Genomic DNA, 19,303 nt, shown 5'->3' on the forward strand with positions numbered 1-19,303 from the left:
TCACGCATGCACACACACACACAGACGTCCTGTCTTAATGTCCATCCCAAACAGTTGACTAGCAGATCTATTCGAATAATAATTCTATGGCAAATAATGATAACCATAAAACTCAAAATCTGGGTAATAAAGCCGGAGCTCTGCTCCCTAATGAAACTTAGGGGTTTGTCCCAAATAGCACCCCTATTCCTTATGTAGTGCACTACTTTTGACCCGGACCAATGGGCTTTGATCAAAAGTAGTGCACTAGGTAGGGAATAGGGTGACATTTTGGATGTAGCCCCAGCCGCCCAGGGTATTGCTCCTGCCTAGGCTCACACACTTTCCATGAAGCAATATTGCAAGCCCACTCAAAACGTGAATCACCTAGAAATGAAGAGAGCTGTTCTCTCTGTTCTCCGCCTCGTTCTCCTCTTCCTCCCCCCGTCTCCCTCGTTTAATGTCCCCGGAGTGTGATGCGGACTAAAGCCCTGTGTGTGTGTCATGACTAATGTTCAGGGGAGCACTTTTGTGTCTGGTTGTTACTTATGTTCCACAGCATCATCTGCATGACAGCCACAGCTGAACTGAACTCTGCTAACTTACATGGACAGCCTCAGGTATGTCACACAGTTTTAGCGACAACAGTTTACCTTTTGTTTTTATTGCGCTGTCTTGCTTCTTTTATGAGTTTTCACATAATCAGTTTGTACCCTGGTATTTTTAGGATTCATGTTCAGGAACTTGATGTAGTTCTAAACAGATATGAACATTTCAGTCATTGGCTTGGAGCTTCTGGTAAAACTATTTTACCAGAAGAGGGAACAAGGGATCAAAATGCTTCACATCAACAGGGAACAGTACGATTTTAATGTTGTATTATATGACTTAATTTCTCTATCTCGGATTTTATATACGTATGATGATGTCATCTCGTTGTTGCTGTGTATTTGTCACACTTACGAAAAGTGTATATTTGTCACACGGATATTATTTTTTTGTCTCAGAATTGCAGCTAAGGAAGGCATTACTTGATTTTGACATAAGCATCATGAAAATGAGAGCGTGGGCAAAATGCTTCTCTGCATAGCCACTCTGTTAATGTATAGGCTAATACATAGTACTTACGGTACTTACTGGACACCATTTCCACTTTCAATCATACAGGGATTGAAGTTTGTAGTGATTCTGATGGATTTGTGCTTTTTGTGGCTAAACCAGTTATACAACTTTGTGCACTTTTTGTTAAATATCAAATAAATACCAATACAAAAACCCATTTCCCCCTGTTTTCTCTCATGTCTATGCCTGCGTCCCAAATGGCCCCTTGAGGCCCTGGTCAAAAGTAGTGCACTACATAGGGAATAAGTTGCCGTTTGGGACGTAATCTATTTCTCTCCTCTCCTCTAAATCCATGTTTATTAAAGATCTGCTGATTGACAGATGAGGGTAGACAGGTGTATTTAACAGGGGATGATCTCGCCCTCTTCGTCCTTGGGTGTGAATTGGGTTTCACACTGCCTGGATAACCACCCAAACACCCCTGCCGGCCAGTACCTTCCCCTGGTGGCCTCTCACACCCCCTCCTTCCTTTCAGCTCGGGCAGGGGTGTGTCTGTGACTGTGTTTGTGTAGAGAGAGGGTGATGTGGTAGAGTTAGAAGCAGATTGACAGAGCAGCATGGAGCACCCCTGCCCCCCTTAGTCCACTGTGCCCAAACCCCCACACTCCACCTGATGTTTTAACAAAGGCTTCCATCTCCACCATCGGCAGCACCCACCACAACCATGGCCATGGCTCCCTCCCAACCTCCAAGCACCAGCCAGCCCCTACCTGAGCCAGGTCAGCCATAGCCAGGTCCTACCCTAGCTCCAAGCCTCTAGCCAGGCCCCATCCCAGCGGTGCCTCCACAATCCTGGAATCAACTAGGTATGAAAGCTGATGGCAGCGAGACGAGGAGAGACAGAAGCAGATGCACTGACAGTGGGAGTAGGGCTGGGTCCTCTACGGCTGCTGCACATGAGTGAAACACCTACACCCTTTATCACATTTGGGGAAAAGCAGTGAGAAACAGCACAAGGTCAGCACTATTAGCACTTCATTCAACCTATTTGTTTTGTTTAATCACACACATGAAAACTGGGGGGGGAAAATGAATAATTAACTACTTGTGTGGTTGAGCTTAGAAGTGCTGAACACATTTTTTACGAAAGCAACTTTTAGTTTGTGATTAAACCTTGTTACCGTAACAGGTGCTGGACACATGTTAATGACCCACTTAATATCCACTTTTAGACATATCAAAGTAGTAAAGGTGCAGCGCAGGGGAGATCTGCATCACCGATGTGGAGAATAGGTCAGAGGGAGTTTGATCATTTCTCCTACACTGACAATTATGGGTAAGCAATTAGACAGGACAGTAGCATACATTACTAATGAGCAATACTCTAACGAAGACCACCTCAACTCTCCCATCCATCACGGAGAAATAGCCCTGACTTTCCAATAGGAATGAGAGCAACACACAGAAACACACAGACAGAGCTCAACAGAGCCTGCTGTTGCAGCGTGGCTCTTGGAGGTGTTCCCCTAGTTTGATGAATTTCCGTCCCTGCTGTAAATGTGTCTGCTTCTCCTTCTCTCCTCTTTCCCCCTGTCAACACAATCCCTCTGTCGATCCGTTGTGAAGCCGGGGCGCGGTGGGGGCCGTTCCGCCCCTTGCGGCGTCCTCTAGGCGCTCACTGTGCCCCCTCTTTCCCCGCCCCGCCTGAACGCACCCCCTCCCTCTGTCAGCGCCTGTCATCTACTTCCGAAAGCTGGCATGGCCCAGCCGGAAGAGGGAGAGTGATTGTCCCGTCGCCCCACCACTTTCCCTCTCTTTTTCCTCCTCCTCCTCCAAATAATTTCCTTGGTACTTATCAGTGGCATATTAATGAATCTGCCTTGCCATTACAATAGGCAGAATCTAACTTCAGAGGGAGAAAGAAGGAGGAAGCTCTCACTCTGGGCTTGCTATGCTGTCCTCACACACTAATGAGAGAGAGCAGCTTCTTGGCTTTGTCAGAGGAGGATGTTTGTAGCAGAAGAGCAGTGCCTCTGCTGTGTGTGTGTTGATCATGTAAGGTGAGAGTTTTCACACTTGGGATATAAATGTAAGCTACTGAGGATATTTCAAAGTCAAGCATGTTTTCACAGGGAAGGGTGTGTGTAGGAAATGTTCAGGTGCCACTTATTTAGAGGGTGGCTCATTTATACTCATCTAAAGGACAAAACACTCAAAATAACTCGAGACGGATACAAATACAAAGCTGAGAATAAGAACAATTAAGTAATATAGTTGTGTTTTTGTATTATTTAGCAAATAGATTGTCTTTGCAGATGTCCCCATGAAGCAAAACAAAACAATATTGTCTGTAAGCTTGAAGCTGTCCTCTAGAAATATAATGTTGACAAATTATTTTAGAGGTAGGTGACGTCTCTCACAGACTTCGCCTGCCTAGCACCCCCTTTAATCAATGAAAGCATTTTCCAGACCTCCCGACAGTGAGTGGAGCAGACAATAAATATTGGCAGAAAAGAAAAATGTGTCGTCCTCCCGACTCGAGGGGCACATAATGATATTCACAAGGAGACCACCCGCAGAGACGGAAGGCAAACTGTTCCTTAGCAACAAAACACATTTTCTTTCTGAACGCCAATGAGGCAAGGTTTTCTGGGGGAAAATTTCCCCACCAAGTTAAGGCCTTGGCTCATGGTGTGTGTGTGTGTGTGTGTGTGTGTGTGTGAAAGAGACATCCCTCCATGGCTTAAGCGGCATTAAGGAACAGTGACCAGCATCACACAGTGAATTCAGTCCACCTGCAGCTCAGCATATTGACCCTATAACTGCTTAAATTGGGTAATGTGCTGAATTTCTTTATGGTAAAGATGAATTTATCTATTTATGATTAAACATATACATATATATACAAATAATATACAATGTCTAGTGTATAATTGTTGTTATTGGTAAAGCCAAAAAAATACATTATCACAATTAGCCCATAGCTGAGGCAAGGCTGCCATCTAGTGTTATAATGCTGCCATTCAAAAGCAGTAGAGACTGACCCCTGTTGGATGATATTGGACATGACACCAGTCTCTATTACGAAGGATGCATCTCTATAGTCTTTGGGGCTTCCTCTTCTCTCCTAGTCTCCTCTCCAACAATTGCATGGATCAGAAAAGCTGAAAAGCAATATGCAATGTGGAGGTGGATGTCAACCACCTGTGAAGATAGGGACCGTCGGTGTCAGTTCAGATGACGAAAGGGAGAATAGAAGAGGGTAATGTAGCCTAACTGTCAAGAATCTGTATTACTTTCCCCCCCGAATAAAACAATTTCAACAACAAAGACAAGTACATCTTATTTAGTTTGAGGGAAAAATTCAGTAAAATTCCAAGTAAAATGCACATTTTTACCTCAGATATGTGGTTTGATTTACACCTACATATCAGAAAGGAAAATATAAAAACACAGCTTGAAATTGTGTTGTTGTGGCTCGCGCTACAATGTTCTCAAACAAAGTGATTTCCCAGTGTGGTGATTAAGCATGTACAATGAAATAATTTGGTGTTCCAGTACAGCTAATTATGTACACTTAGAGCTGCGAGTGGAAACATGAGAGAGTGACGCAATTAGCTGCCATTTTTAACATTTATCCTTTGAAATCACAAGCCAAATCAAAGTCATTATGACCCGACTGGGTCTACTTTTTAGTTACCAAGCGCACCCAAGTTCATTACGCAAATTAACATGTTAATTAGCTGTTGGCTTCAGTCAGGCTTTCATCCAGTACTCAGGGCTTTTAAGTAATGGTCTGCAGAAAACAACACAAACAAAGCTGTGTGTTAAAAAAAACAGGCCAGGGAATGACATAATTTACTAATCTAGCTTATCAAAGTCACAGCATGAAATGGGGGGCCACTTAAAATGTTATGGCTGAAATATGTCTGCAACGTTTAAAGTGTCTAAATATTACTTTAGACGTAAACTCACTAAGTTGAAATGTTATGAGTTGAACATCAGGGCTTCATTGCATCTTTTACAATTGTGTTGTAATCACGTTATTGGGGAAATAATATAAAACAGTCCCCCCCTAAATATAATCTAAATAAAAACTCTTCTTGTGAGAAAAGGATTTTACTAAATCACTTTTAAATATGATGTGAGTACAATTCTGAATTGTAGATGGTACTGATATGAGGTTATAAATCTTGACGACAAGTCCCCTTTCACTCCACTTGGGGGTTGCTCTTGAAGAGATATTCTGCCTGAAATACAAAACACAGAATACAACATTTGAATTTGTTTTACAAAGTCCCATTCCATAATAAATATATGTAGTCGCTGTCGGATTAAAACCTTGTAACTATTTTTGAAAACCTCAACTAACCTCAACTATTTAGCATAGCTTGATATGGAAGAAATGGCCATATTTCAATACATTTGATTTGAGGATGTCTTGGAAGCGCTTTACATATTTTGTATGAGGATTTGCGCAACAAATAATGCTGTGTATGTGGTTGTTTTTTTGCTACTTAACGTAGTTTAATGCACTACCTAGTTTAATGCACTAACTGTAATTCACTCTGGATAAGACTGTCTGCTAAATTAATGAAATATATATACATTTTATCTATAATGTGGACTCACCAGGAAATCAACAGGGTCCTGAGGCCTGGTCTTGCAGCACTCGATGAGGCCCTGGGTGAGAGTGGGCATGACGTTCTTCATCAGATAGTTTCTCAGGGGAACAGACTGGACCTCCAGGAGATCATGCTCCTGCTTCTTCACCTCCTCCAGACACTTACTCTGGAACACATACAGAAACATTAAAGTGCGACTCCACCACTTTGTTACTATCGCCAACACAACACCAGTGTCAACATATGTGAAAACGGAAAATACGAAGCTAGAAAAGTGCTACCCGATGACATCATCAAAAGTTGCAACATTTTAAAAAGAGTGATTTTCAAACACTATGAGATTCATGGTGATATGGGGAGCAAGGAAAGACCCTCCCCTGGACAGAAACGTGTTGCAGGTTTTAAAAATCACAGTTGATTTGATGTCATAGAGAAGCATTTCTTAAAGACCTTTCTTTTTATCTTTTTAACCACCGATCATGGAAACATGCTGTTTTTACAAAGGTAGACACTGGTTTGGTGCTGGAGATGATGAATATGAGGTTGAAAAGTGGCAGAATTGTCCATTAACATACAGTAAGACGACTGCTACTAAAAACACCATCACAGCGGCTGTATTGAATAAACTAAATATGGCAATTATGAGAGATGTTCCCATAGGTGTGTTGAAAAAAAGAAATTGTACCTACCCCTCAATCACTTCCTTCAAGAAAGCTACAGGTAAGAGGAAGAGAGTGGGTAAGTTCTAATCTCCCTTATACCCCGCCTCTTGAACTCACCCACTCCTCCCAGCGTGCTGCTCTCTGCTGGGCCTCCTCTGTCTCCCGCCTCTCTGTGTCAGCCCTCTTCTGGGCCTCCGTTCTCAGCCGGCGGTCTGCGCTCCTCCTCTCCTCCTCCTCCAGCTCCTGGCTGGAGGGGCCGTAGTTCTTAGGCTTCCCCACTGACTTGATGATCCGCTCTGTCACCACCAGGTACTCCTGGTCGTCACTGCTGGTGATCTCTGACACCAAAATAACACAAATGAGTAGGTAGTAGTCAGTAAAATCACACTGTACTGTACCTGAATTCATAGATGAATAGTAGAATATAATTGAATAGAAAAGTACTTTATAGCCCCAACAGAAATGGACAATATGGAGATCTACTTATGACATAGTGGTATGCGTGGTACTAGTACAAGTGGTATGCCAGTGGTTCATTTCTATGGGTACACCGCCAAACTGTTCAAAAAGTTAGTTCCCTCAGTATTTACCAATGTGCTCCGGGTGAATATCTAGCTCTTCAAAGTAGTTGAGGACGGTCTCGTCATCCACGTTGCTCTCCCGGAACCTGGCAAGGCGGCGCAGGAACTGCTCCTGGGAATAGGACGTTCCCTCCACCAGGCTCTCCGGGAGGTTCAGGACACGGTTCTTCAGGAACGCATCGGAGGTGTCCAGGGAGAACACAAAGTCTAGAACCGAGAGAGTACACAACATAAGAAAACCACTATAATCTCCAGTGGGGAGACGCAATCTCTAACGCAATATTTTGGTTCTGGGTTTTTCCGAGATGAGAAAAGCACTGAAGATATAGTGTTCTGAAAGATCTCAAAAGACAGGGACAGCTCTGTAACTACTATGAAATAATGATGACCACTGTGTCTGGGACTACTTGGCCTGGTATTCACGTTCATCGTGTAATGAACAAAAAGGCAAACATATGTGTTTCCCAGCTTGGACAGACCTGGAATGATCTTCTTGTTGAATGGAGGGATCTTTGACCTCATATCCTCTGGCTCATCATCATCAGCTAAACAAACAATACAGATTTTGGTAAGTGAGCTGAAACTATAAATATTTGTCCCAAATATCACCCTATTCCCTATATAGTGGACTACTTTTGACTAGAGCCCACAGGGAATACATTTCTTGGTCAAAAGTAGTGCACTATTTAGGGAATAAGGTGCTATTGGGCCGCTGCCATTGTAACATACTTCCAGTAGTGAGGATACATCTCTGTCTCACCATAGAACAGGTCCTTGGCCTGTTCATATGTCTTGGGAAAGCTGTCCAGGACAAAACCCTGGTTCCTGCACAGCTTTGACTTCAGCTTGTCTCTCATGATCCTGATCACATACGGGTCATCCAGTCGACCTTGGAGAATAGAACAGGATACAGACAGAGAAAACATGTATGGCGCTGACTATATCATCTTGTTTTAGGAAAGGAATATGGCCAAAACAACAAATTGCATCATTCTGTACCTCCATTTTGATCCATGTTCTCCTTCAAAGTCTCCAGGAGTTCTGATGAGGTGGCAAAATCCTCTGCCTCAGTCTCTCCGTCCTCCATCCTAATGATAGACTCCTGGAATGAAGGAGAGTTAGCCTCTGCAGCATGGATCTCATTTAAATGGCATACATTGGTATGGTGCACCTGGATCGTTAGGTTGCCTTCCAAATGGCACCTTATTCCCTTTATAGTGCACTATTTTTGACCAGAGGCCTATGGGCTCTGGCCCAAAGTAGTACACACCATGGGGAACAGAGTAGCATTTGGGACATAGCCCTGGTTTGTTAGTCTTTGTCTGCTGGATGGAAACTGACCAGGTGTGCAAGGGTCTCAGTGATGGTTTCCTTGAGTCTGATGTGGTGCAGTTTGTAGTGTTTACAGATCCTCTCTGCTACTGTGCTCTTTCCCACCGCTGGAGGGCCCATGATACACACTCGGATGGGCTAGGGAAAAGACCACATTTACTATACCAAGAGTAATTTACAGTACATAACACATAACTTATTCAGTCAAATGCAATGTGGTGATTTACATTAAATCATTTCAGCAACCCACACTCGGAATTTAGTCTGATCTAGTTGAAATATACACACCGTCATGCAACAATATACACCCGTTCAATACAAGAGTGGCTTTGTTTAATCTTAAATGCTAGTATGGGCTGCTAGCTTGCTACAGCTGCTGTCAAACTTACCAGCAAGCCCCTGGTTTGCTTGTATTCCTCCACAACACGGTCAATGTTGTCTATGAGACCAGACTCACACACCCAGTGGATGTTGAAGTTCTCTTTCAGGTAGACAGCCTCAATCCGAAGGTTGACAAAAAGAGCATCGATGTCCATTTGCTGAGGAACAATAAAAAAAAAAGAGACCAGATTTAATGATTTGCTTCTTGAACAGTAGACCATGGTAATAAAACTCCCATTTAAACCTTGTATTTACCTTACATTCTATGTGAAGCATATTGTAACGTCTGAATCAAAACTATTATGAATAAAGTTTGATTTGATCTTTGTACGTACTCTCAAATCCCGAGTGAGAAAAGCATCCTCTTTTGGCACTCTCTTTGTCTTTCCTGGCCCCACCACATAGGCTATTGTCTGGTGATGAAAAAATAAGAATTCAAATAATCCTTAAAGCACTTTTTTTGGGATGATTGAACATATAGAGTCGAATTTCCAATGATCAAACATATTTGCTTTAACTACCTTTACGATGTCATCGATAGTGGTCTTGGAATCATCCACAGCAACTAAGTAATGTGGTTTTGGCTTATGGTCAATTACATTCTGGATCACACTTCAGGAGAGAAAAAAAGTGTCTGATTAATAGATACTGTGCCTGGTGAAAGTCTACACATCCCTTGCACAGTCTTCACATTCTGCTGCCTTAAAATGACATCTAAAAAGGGATTAGATTGGATTCCCCCCCCCCTACTGTCTATACAACCTACTCCACATTTTCCAAGTGAAAGAAAATTATAGAACAGAAGAAAGTTAATGCAACATATGTCCATTGTATTTGTCAAAATTGCTCAAGCTCTGTAAATTTGGTTGAGAATAATTGACGGACAGCAATATTCAAACCTTGTCTCTGATTTGCAACCCAGGAACACTCAACACCTCTAGGAAAGCCATTCTAGTGTGTCTTTGGCATGAAAATGTATGTCATTGTCTCGCGGAAAAATAAAACTCTATCCCAGGGATACGTTTTCAAAAGACCAAAGCGGGTTTTCCTTTAACTTTTTACCTGGGCTTTGCTCCTGTCACATTCATTTTAAACCTGACCAACTCCCCAATCCCTGCCGATAACAAGCATACTCATAACATGATGCTGCGACCACAATACTTGAAAATACAGAGGGTTTCACTCTGTGTTGTGTTCTATTGAATTTGACCCAAACCTGTAGTTTTTAATTCAGGCCAAAAAGTGAATGCCTTTGTCTTGTTGTCTTGCAGTATTAGTTAACTGCCTTGTTGCAGTTAAGAATGGATGATTTGGAGTGGATTTTTTTGGAACACAGGCTTCCTTCTTTTCAGTAATGTGGAGTGAATGCAATGTTGTTGATCCCTTTGTATTGTCAAGTATTGTGGTGGCAGCATTAGGGCTGTGGTGGTCATGACATTTTGTCAGCCGGTGATTGTCATGCAAATAACTGCCGGTCTCACGGTAATTGATCGTTAATTAACATAAACACATTTAGCGTCTCCTGGCTTCCACGCATAGCATACAAGCCACTGATGCAGACATCTACATTTAAAGAATATCTGATACATCAATTTAATATAGCCTATACCATCACAATAAATCCATTATTTATTTTAGACGGGTCTAAAGAAATGATATGAAGAAAATGTAGTCTATATCAGAAGAACAGAATAGCATACGCTGAGTTGTCCTTATGTTAGGTCCTGATCTGGCTATGCCAAATTGGCTACACTAGTTCATTTAGCAGACAAGATTTGCTCAGAATTCCGTGGCATTATTTGATTGTATGAAGAATACAATTGATCATAGTTGAATAAAATAGAAACTATATTTTTTCCAAACAATTTGAGGGAGTGCCCACATGCGGCTATTTTGTGTTGAGCGGTTAACAAAGAAACAGGTTTTCCTATATGCTTAATTTAGAGTTATTTATGCAACTGTAGTTCTGATACAAACTTTGGGCTATATGTTCTGATTTTTAATACATTCTAAGGCTGCATTATGCGACTCTAATGATGATTTGAAAAAAGTTGCATGAAAGGCATGAGCTCTGCTTTGTTTATTGCATAGGCTGCACACACTTCATCAGTCTATCATTTACAATTTGACAAGGACTTGATAATGCCTTAAATTTCCCAGTGGCATCCTCTTTGTGTGGCCATAATGCCCCCTAAAAAAATAGATTCCCTTTGTGGACATTGTGCCCTTGGGCTGAATATAATAATTATAATTCCCTTCTTCCGGCTGCGTGCTCCGAAGCATCTCTCACTCACATTGCTCTCTCAGTTATCTCAATTCTTATTAGCCAATGCCCGTCACATGATCGGGGCTTTCTCACAGGCTACAAGTGAAGACAAACACATCGGGGACGCAACTGCACACGTCCTTATTGAATTCCGAGGCCCATATTGAAGATGATGGAAGAACTGTCTACATTAACTTTTCGTCAGCCAACAAGATGAGTAGGCTTAACGAACAGCAAAAGCACTAGTCTATGTCAATCTGCTATCCCCCATAATACAAAAGTTTACCTATTCTATTCTGTGAGAGAAATAAATATTCCAAACATAGTCTGGGACAGTTGTGGGATTCGATAGATTCCAAATTAATACAACCACTAGCTTCAAAAAAACTTTTAAAAGCTTAGCTTAAAATGCTGACAAACTATTAGGCTAATTATTCACATTATAAGCGCAGCAATGCGACACGGAAGTAGGCTGTAAGCGCAAACGTTCCAAAATGCAATCAATTAGTGATCGCAAATGCGTTATGCATGTAATGCTTTTATTATAAAGGTGCATTTGTATTGTGAAAACCATCAGACTATTCTTGATTTCATCTTGTCTTTACATATACTAAATCATATATGTGAGAATTTGTTTTGATTTGGAATGGACCATTATCATGCACCTGTCGCAAAACAGGAGCAATGGGGAAAAAAAATACATGTCATCTATGCACTTAAATAGTGAATGGAGGACGCTATTCCCCCGTGGTTCCTTTTCATGCCTGTTGTAAAGAGAAGCAATGTGCTTAATATTAGGAAAGTTGAGAAATATAGTATGCTTAACCTATAGAAAGCTGATGGCCATCAAAACTCTGTATAGTCTATAGAAATGTTGCCCAACATGAGCTTATGGGCTCTCATGAAGTGTTTGATTAAATTTTCGATCATATTTGCATTGATGTCAAAGTGATTAGAGGGACAATAGAGTGTTGAGTACCAGGCAGTTTGAAAATTCGGTAGGTTACTAATGACCTTCCGCAGCATCAGAGCTTGGAGAAGCCTAATTACTGTGAATAAACGGTCACGTGGAATTTGACTGCCGTTACGACTCGTGACCGCCGGTGTGGCGGTAATACGGTCACCATAACAGCCCTAGGCAGCATCATGTTACAGGTGTGCTTGTCACCGGCAGGGACTGGGGAGTTTGTTAGGATCAAAATAAATAGAAAAGGAGCGAAGCCCATGTAAAAAGTCTTCTGAAAACCCTGAAACAATTTCACACATTTTAATGCCAAAGACACACAAGAATGCCTTTCCAAGAGGTGTTGAGTGCTCCTGAATGATCCAGTTTCCATCCTGACTTAAATCTGCTTAAAAAATCAGAGACAAGGTTTGAAAATTACTGTCCATCAATGATTCCCAACCAAGTTTACTGAGCTTGAGCAATTTTGACAAAAACAATGGATATACTGTATGTTGCCCTAAGAGTTGTGCAAGGTTGGTAGAATCTTATAAAAAATGTTTTTACAGCTGTAATGACTGCCAAAGGTGCTTCCGCCTAGTATTAACTCTGGACTGAGATGCAGTGTCTTAGACCGTAGAAATCAATAGAGGGAGACATCTAATTTAATCCTTTTTGAGATTTAATTTTATTAAAGCAGCAAAATGTGAAGACCATGCAAGGGGTGTGTAGGCTTTCACTAGCGACTGTACATGACAGAGCTTTTGCTTTATAAAGACAGGCCTATTTCATGTTTTGAAGGAAAATAAGAATAGGACTCACCCTGCAAGGTCATTGATGTGAATAGTAGGAATGACATTGGTGCCTTCTCCAAAGATAGGGACTTTGGGCAAGTCTCCCAACCAAGATGTCTAATGAAAAAGGAACCACACAAGACAACTTCCATTGAATGATCCCTTATACAAATATACACAGAGTATACCAAATATGAGGAACACCCTCCCCCCTTTTGCCCTCAGAACAGCCTCAATTCATCAGGGCATGGATGACTCTACAAGGTGTCGAAAGCATTCCACAGGGACGCTGGCCCATGTTGACTCCAATGCTTCCCACAGTTGTGTCAAGTTGGCTGGGTGTCGGGCCAATCTTGATACACCACAGGAAACTGTTGAGCGTGAAAAACCCAGCAGTGTTGCAGTTCTTGACATAAACCAGTGCACCTGGCACCTACTACCATACCCCGTTCAAAGGCACTTAAATCTTTTTTTTTTTTACCTGTCTCCTCCCCTTCATCTACACTGATTGAGGAGGATTTAACAAGTGACATCAATAAGAGATCATAGCTTTCACCTGTCATGGAAACAGCAGGTGTTCTTAATGTTTTGTACACTCAGTGTAGGTAACAATAATCAATCGATGTTATGATCTACCTTGAAGAAGAAGTGGAAGACTTGCTCTCCCATTCCATACTGAACTCCTGAGGCCACTACGTATGTGGAGAGCAATGAACTTTTCTATAGCGAAAGAAAAACATTGGAATGAGCAGGTTGAAAATAATGTTATGTATTGGCACTGAACAGTAATGCCTACACAATTTTAATAACACAATAAACTGACAAAGAATATGCAGATTAACCGTTTTGCCCATTTTGACCACAAGTTTTTCAACGTTGATATGCTCTTTGAAGTTTGGATGGGCTCTTCTTCTCCTGTAGTCTTCCTCAGTGAATGGAATCTCAGGGTCATCCTGAAAATGTAACGGCAAACATCATATATTCAAAAAAACTTCCAGTGAACAAGTCTGGGTTGAAACAGTTAAAGCTATTGATTACAAGTGAATACTCTATCATACAATACTTTGTAAACACACGTGGATCATTTTAGATATTGTAGCGAGTTCGGGGGTGGCTCTAACCGGGACTTGAACACAAGTCCAGCGACTGTCAACCCAACACCATAGCCATTACGCTAAGAGATCCGAAACCTCTTGACAAGGTCGCTAGGTGTTGGCTAGCCTGGATACCAGTCTCTTTAGCTAACATTCAACTCCTTGCCACTCCTCATTGCCAAAGAGACTGGCCTTTCAGCAATCTCAACGTTCAATATGCAGCCAGATTTACGGCGCAGTTGCTGATTGGTAGTTGGAAACAACATTAAAACTTCTTATGGCTGCAATCCCGGTAACGGGATCGATATGACAACAGCCAGTGAAAGTGCAGGGCGCCAAATTCAAACAACAGAAATCATTAAAATTCCTCAAACATAAATGTGTTTTATACCATTTTAAAGGTAATCTTGTTGTTAATCCCACCAAAGTGTCCGATTATGTTAGGTCACCGCCAAATCACAGACAAACACAGTCATTTTTCCAGTCAAAGATAGGAGTCACAAAAAGCACAAATAGAGATAAAATTAATCACTAACCTTTGATGATCTTCATCAGATGACACTCATAGGACTTCATGTTACACAATACATGTATGTTTTGTTTGATAAAGTTCATATTTATATAAAAAAATCGGAGTTTACATTGGCGTGTTACGTTCACTAGTTCCAAAAACATCCAGTGATTTTGCATAGCCACATCGATTCAACAGAAATACTCATCATAAATGTAGATGATAATACAAGTTATACACATGGAATTATAGATATACCTCTCCTTAATGCAACCGCTGTGTCAGATTTCAAAAAAACTTTACGGAAAAAGCAAACCATGCAATAATCTGAGACGGCGCTCAGAACAATAGTCAAATTAGTCGCCATGTTGGAATCAACAGAAACCAGAAATTACATGATAAATATTCCCTTACCTTTGATGATCTTCATCAGAATGCACTCCCAGGAATCCCAGGTCCACAATAAATGCTTGATTTGTAAATAATGTCCGTTATTTATGTCCAATTAGCTACTTTTGTTAGCGCGTTTGGTAAACAATTCCAAAGTCACGAAGCGCGTTCCCTAAAAGCTGACGAAATGTCCAAAAGTTCAGTACCAGTCAGTAGAAACATGTCAAACGATGTATTGAATCAATCTTTAGAATGTTGTTAACATAAATCTTGAATAACGTTCCAACCGGAGAATTACATTGACTTCAGATGAGCGACGCAACAGAGATCCCTCTCATGGTAGACCTGACTAATTCCCCTCTCATTCGGCAACCCTTCACAGTAGAGGCATCAGACAAAGTTCAACACCGTTGACATCTAGTGGAAGCCATAGGAAGTGCAAACTCATTCATATCTCGCTGTGATTTCAATGGGATCTTGGTTGAAAATCGACCAGCCTCAGAATTTCCACTTCCTGTTTGGATTTTTCTCTCAGGTTTTTGCCTGCCATATGAGTTCTGTTATACTCACAGACATAATTCAAACAGTTTTAGAAACTTCAGAGTGTTTTCTATCCAATACTAATAATAATATGCATATATTAGCAACTATGACTGAGGAGCAGGCAGTTTACTCTGGGCACCTCTGTGCACCTTTCATCCAAGCTACTCAATACTGTCCCTGCAGCCACAAGAAGTTAATATTTTCCATGACAACGTTCTGGAACGTGCATGGAGTGCGTACAAATTTGGCGCAATATAAAATACACATTTTACGTACAACAAACAATACCGTTACGACCTGCTGCAGTAATTCCCTTTGTGAGAAGGCAGTGCTAACGCAAGATCATGTTGTTCAAAGTGGCTAGAGAGGACTCCGTAATGAGAGAGAAATATATTAGCCTACAAGATTCAATCGAGTAACATTTTCTTCAGTTGCATCCCATAAATGTGAGGAAAGAAATGCAAAACAGACACCTTTCGTCATTCCTCGCACACATGCTGATCATAAGGACTTGCTTAGATTTTGACAATTTGCTAAGCTAATTTCAGATACATTATTTGTCCCTCCTCTCTTATTAAGAAATGGTGTCCAGAAATCCTACTTTAGGAAACATTCTGAATAGACTTGTGTGAGTGAATTAGCAAACTCACACACACACACATACACACCCTAAAAGGACCCACCAATCATAAACCACCAGCGCACCTCAAACACACACAAATCACATTTGTCCTTCCTAAAAACATATTAAAAACCCAGGCTCACCTTCAAAATCTTGACTGTAGTCCATCAGAAAGTAGGCCTAGGCTACATTATAGCATAATGCTAAAATAATATTGCCTATCAAATGAATTGACAAGGAAAGTTTGAAGGGGGAGAGAGACAACTATAGTATTACCAGAGACGTTGGTAATGTAATTATTATCCACGTATGTGACTTACTCCAGAGAAAGATTAGCACGGGATTCATTTTTCAAAACTGCTCCATGTAATTCTTAATTTTTATCATTCTTTTGAGTCTGACGGAAGCCTGGAGGTTTTTATTCTAGGCGTGAAGACATTTCAACATTATGTCTCGACGATAAAAGGCTACAATGATCACTCGTGCTTGGCTGCCAAACGTATAGGTGTCCCCATAGGTCAAATATTAAAATTGAGGAAATGTGAAAGTAATTATTTTAGTGATCCACGTTAGATGTCCCTCCTAATGAAAAGGCTCCCCATCCTGCTGATGTGAGCTGATGGACAGTGCACTTGCACTTGATATGCGTATATGGATGAGAAAGTAAACTTGCCATTCCCAAAAATCAGCTCACTGGGGAATGGGGATTCCATGCTTTGCGATCCGCTGCCTACGTCAACAACCCAAGAGCCAGGGTTTCATTAAATAGGCCTAGGCACACTACTTTTTTATTGCACATTTAATTAATGCGATGTTCAACTTCTATTCGTTGGCACAAAGCGTGTGTCAGGGCTTGCATAGCACAGGAGGGGGTGCCTAAATTCCCTGTAGTAGGATTAGGTTAGGCCTAATATATAGGCTAGCATACGAATGGTGGATTAATAGCCCAGCCTATGAATTAAGTTCTATTTTACACATCTCTGTCTTGCCTGTTCCCTTCTTGTGCAAATCAAATCAAAATTAATTTGTCACATGCGCCGAATACAAGTGTAGACCTGACCGTGAAATGCTTACTTACAAGCCCGTAACCAACAGTGCAGTTCAAGAATAGTTAAGAAAATATTTACCAATTAAACTAAAGTTTAAAAAAAAATAATACAATAACATAACAATAATGAGGCTATATACAAGGGGTAGTCAGTGTGCGGGGGTACATATTAGAGGTCATTTGTAGACGTAGGTAGGGGTGAAGTGACTATGCATAGATAATAAACAGCGAGTAGCAGCAGTGTACAAAACAAATGGGGGGGGGGGGGGGGCAATGTAATAGTCCGGTGGCCATATTATTCATTTTCTGCAGTCTTATGGCTTGGGGGTAGAGGCTGTTAAGGAGCCTTTTGGTCCTTGACTTGGCGCTCCGGGTACCGCTTGCTGTGTGGTAACAGAGAAAACAGTCTATGACTTGGGTGACTGGAGTCTCTGACAATTTTATGGGCTTTCCTCTGACTCCGCCTATTATATAGGCCTGTTTGGCCCCCCTTTTCCTGTAGTCCACGATCAGCTCCTTTGTCTTGCTCACATTGAGGGAGAGGTTGTTGTCCTGGCACCACACTGTCAGTTCTCTGACCTCCTCCCTATAGGCTGTCTCATCCTTCTCGGTGATCATCAACAAACTTAATGATGGTGTTGGAGTCGTGTTTGGCCACGCAGTCTTGGGTGACCAGGAAGTACAGGAGGGACTAAGTACACACCCCTGAGAGGCCCAAGGGTTGAGAATCAGCGTGGCAGACGTGTTGTTGCCTACATCTCCGCTGGCCTCTCTCTCTTCCATCCTCTGTATTCCTCTTATAGCTCTCGAACCAGTAGCCTAGCCTAATGCATGTCCCAAACGTAGCAATGTACAGTAGTTTGGTTATTAAGTTAAGTTATTTTGAGCAATATTTTATTATTGAGGAAAGAAGCACCTTGCTCTTGCTTGCTGGATATAAAATAGGCTCAGTATTCACAATGAACTGCTGGGGAATCCTCTGCTTTCCCCGCGTCCAGTGTTTATGTTTACAATGAAATGCCCAATGTTAGAATGTTTCCAATCAAATTGATGAATTAAGTTAGAGCGTTTTCCTATTAGTCTAATTTTCATTAACATTGACATTGAATGATAGCTGTGAGGGTTATCGAATCAGAATCAAATCCTCTGATTTCCTCAAGCTCATTAATGATAGAATGTTAATATTTGAAGATTGCCAAAAGGACAGTCTCTTTGGCAATGACAAGGAGTGGCAAGGAGTGGAACGTTAGCTAAAGAGACTGCTACTTAGGCTAGGTGTTGGCATAAGGTCGCTACAGCAAAGCGCAAGTGAATCCTGGCCCACTCACCGCATCGACAGGCTTGCTGAGAGCCCAGGTCATTATAGTAGATATGAGGATGAACATCTTCGGCTGACTGAACCTGGCCATCTCAGCATGAAGGGCTGGTGAAAGAACAGTGAACTGTGAAGTAGGTATTGATTTCTAGGGTCATGCAATGCAGACATTTCAATTTAATCAATGGTGTGTTATGCAATGTGTTACTTTTCCCAGACCAACACAGAGAGATAGTGTTGTAGTGGTGTGTGTGCGTTTGTATTAATAATCAGAGTCAATGAGAGACAAACAGTAGCCTACCTGAGATTGCCCAAGAGGCCTCGTCCATCTGGTCAGCATCCTCAGTGATGTTGTAAATTATGATATCACACTCCATCAGGCGCTCCAGGAGTTCTTCCCTTTTCAGTTGCTGAAATCATTGAAACACATAGCATAGGACTTGTTTAGGTAACACCTAACGTTCGTTTCCTTCTTTGATAAGATGCAGAGCATGTGGAAATTAAATTTTGCTTCACATATTAGGCTAATGTTACTCACAAAATATTCATCCAACACATAACTTGGTCGTCTTTCGTTTTTGTTTGCAATAGTTCCGACAATTTTAAAGGTTCCGTCTTTGACTTTTGGATGGTCATCTTTGGATAGCCTCTCTTCCTCTTCCTCCACCTCTGGCTCTTCAGTTTCCACCAGGGACGCCCCCACTACACAGGCAGACAAGAACTGCACACAGCAGAGAGAGACATTTTAAGCAGGTATGGTTCTGGTCAACCCAGTCTAACCCATTGCTGTAGCAACTTTCTTTTAGATAGCTACGCATACAACCGACACGTTTGATTGGATAGCAACGGTGAAGCACACAGCTAGGCTAACGTTAGCTGGCTAGCAATGGATGAGACACACGGTTTAGTTCCAAGTCGTAGCTTCATTTTTATTTACACAATATGTCAGTTTCAGAAAGCCCAACCTTTGCGATACATTTCGAGGCATAGGAGTCAACGTTGTTGATAAAAATATGCTTGGTGTGATGAATAATCTTCTCAACTTCTTCCTCAGCCATCTTGCGCTCAGATGTTGACTGGGCGCCTCTCCCGTTACTTAGCAACAACCGTTCAAGGGGTATCGTTTGCCCAATGTTTGACACAAACATAACAAAT

The 19,303-nt window shown here is 41.5% G+C and overlaps 2 protein-coding genes across 3 annotated transcripts in view; one reads left to right on the forward strand and one right to left on the reverse strand.

The window, feature by feature from the left end:
* Nucleotides 1-1,249, forward strand: part of si:dkey-288a3.2 (protein phosphatase 1 regulatory subunit 37) — a 67,593-nt gene extending 66,344 nt beyond the window's left edge. For both annotated transcript variants that reach the window (XM_055863956.1, XM_055863957.1), the window contains exon 11: nucleotides 1-1,249. This exon is cut by the window's left edge and continues 205 nt beyond it. The gene's annotated coding sequence lies outside the window, so the exon portion shown is untranslated.
* Nucleotides 1,250-3,302: 2,053 nt separating this feature from the next.
* ak7b (adenylate kinase 7b) lies at nucleotides 3,303-19,296 on the reverse strand. Its single transcript, XM_055863958.1, has 18 exons — nucleotides 19,114-19,296; nucleotides 18,687-18,869; nucleotides 18,450-18,558; nucleotides 18,162-18,256; nucleotides 13,468-13,578; nucleotides 13,262-13,345; nucleotides 12,654-12,742; nucleotides 9,144-9,234; nucleotides 8,958-9,035; nucleotides 8,631-8,780; nucleotides 8,251-8,379; nucleotides 7,909-8,011; nucleotides 7,670-7,798; nucleotides 7,389-7,454; nucleotides 6,919-7,116; nucleotides 6,446-6,666; nucleotides 5,674-5,832; nucleotides 3,303-5,291 (listed from the first exon to the last, which is right to left on the reverse strand). Exons 1-18 carry the CDS (start codon nucleotides 19,294-19,296, stop codon nucleotides 5,253-5,255), a joined length of 2,217 nt encoding a protein of 738 aa, XP_055719933.1. The 3' UTR covers nucleotides 3,303-5,252.
* Nucleotides 19,297-19,303: the final 7 nt, after the last annotated feature.

This window comes from Salvelinus fontinalis, chromosome 15 (genome assembly GCF_029448725.1).
Source record: "Salvelinus fontinalis isolate EN_2023a chromosome 15, ASM2944872v1, whole genome shotgun sequence".
NCBI classification, from domain to species: Eukaryota; Metazoa; Chordata; class Actinopteri; order Salmoniformes; family Salmonidae; genus Salvelinus; species Salvelinus fontinalis.